This window comes from Ipomoea triloba, chromosome 4, assembly GCF_003576645.1.
Source record: "Ipomoea triloba cultivar NCNSP0323 chromosome 4, ASM357664v1".
NCBI classification, from domain to species: domain Eukaryota; kingdom Viridiplantae; phylum Streptophyta; class Magnoliopsida; order Solanales; family Convolvulaceae; genus Ipomoea; species Ipomoea triloba.
Window position 1 is genome coordinate 31,141,267 of NC_044919.1, and position 6,454 is coordinate 31,147,720.

Genomic DNA, 6,454 nt, shown 5'->3' on the forward strand with positions numbered 1-6,454 from the left:
GAGATTGTGTGTTTGGGAGTTTTGGTTAAACCAGAAGAGTGAAGAAGCAAGGAAATTGAGCGGAATTGTTGGGAGTCAGGTTATGCATATTTATAGCTTCGCACCGCGGACGTCGGATCCTAATCTGACTCGGGTTTTAATTATAAGGCAATCATTATTTTGCAATACTATCTTACTTTTACAGCACGTTTGGTTCACGGAATGGATTTGGAGGGAATATGAATGCTATTCCATAAGGAATGTAATAAGTAAGGAATAGAACATGAATTGTATTCTATTGTTTGGTTTGCTGAAGGAATAGACTTTAGGAATTGTATTACAACGTTTGGTTGGTTAAAGGAATAGAAATGGAATATATATTTAAAAGACATAAATACCCTTATACAAATTTTTTTTGAATATATATTATTATTATTATTATTATTATTATTATTTTGTGAGTACATTATTATTATTATTATTATTATTATTATTATTATTATTATTTTGTGAGTACATTATTATTATTATTATTATTATTATTATTATTTTGTGAGTACATTATTATTATTATTATTATTTTGTGCGTACATTATTATTATTATTATTATTATTATATTATTTTGTGCGTACATTATTATTATTATTATTATTATTATTATTTTTTGTGCGTACATTATTATTATTATTATTATTATTATTATTTTGTGAGTACATTATTATTATTATTATTATTTTGTGCGTACATTATTATTATTATTATTATTATTATATTATTTTGTGCGTACATTATTATTATTATTATTATTTTGTGCGTACATTATTATTATTATTATTATTATTATTATTATTACTACTACTACTACTACTACTACTACTATTATATAATATTATTTTATAGCAATTACAATATTAATAAAATGATCTATAAATTATGAAATAAAATATTCATATAAATAACCAAAATTTTTAAAGAATATTTAATAATATTTAGAAAAAAAGATTATGAAGTCGTCAGGAAGTTGGTTTGAGATGTGTGTATCTCCTTATTTCAAGGAGTTTTCCTGTAACAAATTATTAGATATTCAATAGTCCTAATATTACTATAAAATGTGATGCTTGCCATTTGCAGTCTCTTGCTCATGCAAATTCTGCTGCTTTTCCTTTAAACTAGAATGATACATGAAAAAATTTGACTGAGTATCATCAGATGAAGTGAACTCTCTAGGTTTCTTATTTTGTTCGTGCTCATTGTCATCATCTAAATGCTCTTTTTTGGCCTATTTCTGCAGTGGTGCAATTTCAAAATATAGTCAATTCCTCATTTTTAACTCCCCCCTTCCATTTCTGCATCATTTGTTAAAGATAAAGACCTGAGATTATCCTAACGAGAATACAAGCTCTATACGCCATTCGAAGCAGTCAAAAAGATGCAAAGTGGCCACTCACTTCTAGTGCAGCAAGAATACTACTCATGGGCATCTTTCCATATATCGAAAAATTCAACAAGATCATCTTGATTATTTATTTTTTGGTATAAAATTTAAAAAATTATACAACACTTGATTATTTGTAAAATATTTAATTACTCTATGTTAAATATTAATCTTGTTTTAATCGTCTTGATGAGATGATATTATTTATGTTTAATAATATAAAATATATGTATAAATATTTAACAAAAATATAAAAGATTAAAACAAAATTAACAAAAAATAACAAGCACAAAACATGAATATAAGGATAAAATAGTAAATAAGAAAATTTGTCTATTCCTGAAAACTCTATGAGAACTCAGGAATAGGTTAATACCAAAGGGGGGTCTGGTAATAGCTATTACCCTTGCAAGGGTAATAGCTCATTCCCAGGAACAATATTCCTGGGAATAAAAAGTATTACCAAACAAAGGAATAGGCCTATTCCCGGGAATGCTATGCCATTTCAGGCCTATTCCGTGAACCAAACATGCGGTTAAAACTATCACAACATCATATTTGTAATTAGTTCACAATTTCTTTCCATCTGTTAGGGAAATTCCCCGGCTACGTGTCTCCACCGACTGCACGCCGATTGCACGAGTGCTCGGTGCCCGTGTATGCCGACGAGATGGTCCTTCCCAAGCATCTACGACCTGTCAAGAATGTTGTGGCACGTGGCAAGCAAGCCGCCGTCCCCGAATCACCCTCTTTGCATGCGCAACACGTGTACGTCATACCGCCCTCTCGGCATGTAACTCCTTTCTCTCTTAATTAATATCGCATTTATGGCAGTGATGAAGAGATTTTGGACAACTTCACCTACTCTCTCCACCGACCGCACGCTGATTGCATAAGTGTTCGGTGTCCGTGCATGTCGACGAGATGGTCCTTCCCGAGCAGCTCCGCTTTGGTTGATAAAGCTTCCCAATGCAGTAACCAGTCAAGAATCTTGTGGCACGTAGCAAGCAAGGCGCTGTTCCCGAGTCACCCATGCGCAACACGTGTACGTCATGACGCCCTCTCGGCATGTATCTCCTTTCTTCCTTAATTAATATCACATTTATGGCAGTGGTGAAGATACTTTGGATTACTTCACCTACTTTCTCCACCGACTGCACGCCAATCGCACGAGTGCTCGATGCCCAAAAAATCATAAATGAGGATGCTCTAAGTACTTGTTTGACCAAGATTATACTCATATGATTTCCTTATTTGACAAAGAAAAGCATCCCAAGGCAACTCTAGTAGCTTAACTTTGTTAGCCTACTTGGTTAATTAATAACCACATGATTTCAAATTTGATTCTTAATGAGAGTGACTATTAACTTTCTTTGTTTGAGTTAGCCAATTATAAACAACCTATACTAATTTCTCTAGTCGCTCATAAGAAAAAAATATTATTATTATTTACTTTTTGGAGCCATAAGGTCTTCGATTTTTACCCATGCCATATGGTCGATCTCGTTGGATACGGTCTTCATAATACAATTTATCTTTTCTATGTGGTTTGTGAACTGTTACAAAAGAGCAGAGTTTATCCAATATACATTATCAGATAGTGATTACGAGATTTTCAAATTTATGATATCAAATAGTAACAATCCGGATCTGAGCAGATGGTAGGTAGTGTGGTAACACTAAGCGTTGTGCCAATACACTTATTATAGCACCGCCTTATTAAGGAGCAACAATTATGAAGGGTCAACACACTTATGCAGGAAATCGCCGCAATTATTAGGACTTTATAGTTAGTAGTTACTATCGTAATTGTTATACTTACATAGTCCAATATAAAAGCTAGACTATTATGATAGGTGGGGACATGCTCAAACTTGTACTAGGACCATCAAGCAATATTACTTATTACTTTTTTAGTGATTACTTTATTATTACATTCTTACCGTCATATATATATATATATATATATATATATATAGTATGTATATATGTATGTATACATATGCATTCGGTATTGACTCTTTGTGTTTCAACAGATTTAAAAAGTATGTATGAAAATATACTATAATATCATAGAGTCGATAATACTCAAAAATAAGAAATATATTTAAACTTTTGGACATTATTGAGGATTTTAGTATTCGCGAGAAGAATTTGTTTTCGATCAAGTTCGCCTATGGGTGGTCCAAAAAATTGGGTCGAGCCCATCACTCTGAATTAGACAAGTGATAACATTGAAATAGTAGTACAAATGTAGATCAATAATATTATCCCATTCGAATACAAAAGAATAATATTTTCTATTCCAACTAAACTAAATCTTAAGAGAGCAGGCTACATCCGAAAATCTAGTCTTGAGTAATGATACATAATTAATACGGACCTACCTAAGCTTTTCTTAGATTTAAGTTCCTGAAGAAAACTTTGTATCGGTTGCTTTTGCCCATGATTGACAGGACGCCCTGGACCGCTATATATACATTACTTTCAACTAAAAATCGTTCATTCTCTCCGTTATAATATTAGGTTTGGGAGTAATGTTATACACACACTCAAATTTTATTTCATCTTTTATTCTCTGTTTACATTGTGTAATTTATTTATTTTGGAAAAAAAAATATTCAGTTTTTATTATTCTTATTTTCTGACAAAAAAATCATGTGTAACTAGAATTTTATTCAATTCGAGCCCTAGATAATCTTTTTCTATGGTTTGGTAGCCCACCACATGGTCCACAATATCGATTGCCGTTTAGTAATCTCTCTGAATATTTTTCCTACGTTTCACCTAAAAATGGGGATTCTATTTAATGATTTATCTTCACATAATAGTACGAGTACAGTACTATTTAAATAAATGCAAGAAAAGGGAAGAATACAGTACTTGACAAGAAATCCAATACCGTACAGTCAGAAGTTGTCTCAATCAAGAGTTCCCTTTGCTTATCGATGCACGCTCGTTACCACTGTTAAAGAACGCAATACAAAAACATTATTGTGTTATGGGCAAATTTTTTTTAAAGATTTTGTTGGGTCTGATTGAAAAGTAATGAGAGCAGAAATGACACAACACTAGAGTAACAACGATCACGCTGCCCGATAACTTCTTCCGTTCATCCAAGCAAACAATCAAACTAAGATATTTTTACCGTCTTTCTATGGACCACCAACAATAAGATTACCGCGGCCATCTAGGACACCGTGACACTGGGAATGCAAATGGTCGATTATAACCCCCACCCCAAAATGGTATTCAAATGCAGTTACTATAATAATAATATAATAAAGTGAAGAAGTTGGTAACCTACAAGGACAAAAAAAATATTAAATGCTCCAACAAATGAAGAACTAACAGCAGCTGTCAAATAGATGGATGATTCATAATTCAAATGTCCATTTGGTCAAAAACTACAAAAGCAACAGCATTGACGGTTTTTCATTAAGCCAACTAAAGCACTAACCACTACCGGGTTATACTGTGTACCAGTACTAGTCAACAGGGTAAATTAGAGACAACAATAAAAGTAAAGTAACAGGGAACTTTGAGATCCAACGGCTTTCATGCCTCCACGTCAGCGCACTTCTTCGCCGGGGAGCAAATCAACCATACATTGCCATACGGGTCCTTCACCTTGCCCACGCGACCGCCGCAGCACGCACCTTCACCACCCTCAACAATCTCACCGTCGGCGACAGCGCCGGCAGTCACAGCGTTAGCAACAGCAGCATCGACGTCCTCGGTCTCCAGGCAGTAAACACCAGTGGTCAACCCGCCCTTGACACTGATAAAATCACAAAACAATATCGGATATCACGTCAATCGCACACGCGTATTAGAGCAGGAGCTTAAATAACTGAACTATAGCTCAATAATGGCGTTAAAGAAGGATCTCCGTATAACAGCAAAATCTAAATTGACAATACGGACGCATGGCAGAGGAAAATAGAAACGTAACAGAAAAAAATATCACAAACAGCAAAAAGATAAAACGGAAGACAACAAAATCCAAATAATAACTCCTCACATACGTATACGTGCAGATACATACATACATGTACGCTTGAACATATGCTGGTATGCGAATCATCTTGCCGTAGAATACATTTGAACGCAAAAAATATATATACAGTAAAAAAATAGCGTGATTAACACATATTAAAGTGAAGACGAAGGAGAAAACATAGCAAACCAGTAAATCGGCTTCTAAATGCACAGATCCATAGATCACTAACATGAAATGAGTAAATAAAGACATATACAGTCAAATTAAACGAAACATTTGAACTCACGGGGCAGAGGAGTCCTCAGTTAGGTCAGAAACGAGGAACACGGTGGAACCGAGCTTGAGTTCAGCAGAGAGAATGAGAGGTTGTTCCTGTTCAGCCTTCCTCTTGGGGTGCATGACACGGCTGACTTCCTCGGCACCAAACGCCGCCTTGTAGAACAGGACGGCGTCGTTTCCCTTCGGCGCTTCCACGAAGAGCTGAGGCTTCAGAGCAGTGAACTTCACAACCTTAGGGGAACCATTCTCGCAACCACCGTTCTGAGCATCCTGAGCAGCCATCACTCACCACCGGCAGGGAGAAACAGAATAAGGAGATAGTGAAGAAAGCTTTAAAAATGGCAGAAAAAGAGAAATCAGAAAGGGATAAAAGCGATATGGGATAGGCACATATCCAGGGATACTTATAGGAAGGGACGGAGCGAACCGGTTGTGCTTTCCAGGGACAAAGTGGGGAATAAAAAAATCTTTCTCACCCTTTTCGCCCTCACTCCACGAACCTATTTACGAGTTTGCCACTGAAATAGTACACTCAGAAGGACAATACGGGGATTTCACGTACCAGACTCTAAAATTGTTCTTGTGCTCTTTTTGTCATTTTACCGCACCCATCGAAGCAGAGGCTATCACGTGTCATTAATGTTACTTACACGTCAGTGACAAAATCAGCGTGAGTGAAGTTTTGTTGAGAAAATGTAGGGGTACCTTATAGGACACGCAACTTTTATTGCAATGACAAACATGTCCTCTGCTTCAA

The 6,454-nt window shown here is 35.2% G+C and overlaps 1 protein-coding gene across 1 annotated transcript; it reads right to left on the reverse strand.

Moving 5' to 3' along the window:
- Window positions 1–4,755: 4,755 nt before the first annotated feature.
- Window positions 4,756–6,070, reverse strand: LOC116015385 (uncharacterized protein At5g48480). The gene is made up of 2 exons (XM_031255429.1): window positions 5,705–6,070; window positions 4,756–5,196 (listed from the first exon to the last, which is right to left on the reverse strand). The coding sequence occupies exons 1-2, from the start codon at window positions 5,977–5,979 to the stop codon at window positions 4,974–4,976; spliced, it is 498 nt and encodes a 165-aa protein (XP_031111289.1). The 5' UTR covers window positions 5,980–6,070; the 3' UTR covers window positions 4,756–4,973.
- Window positions 6,071–6,454: the final 384 nt, after the last annotated feature.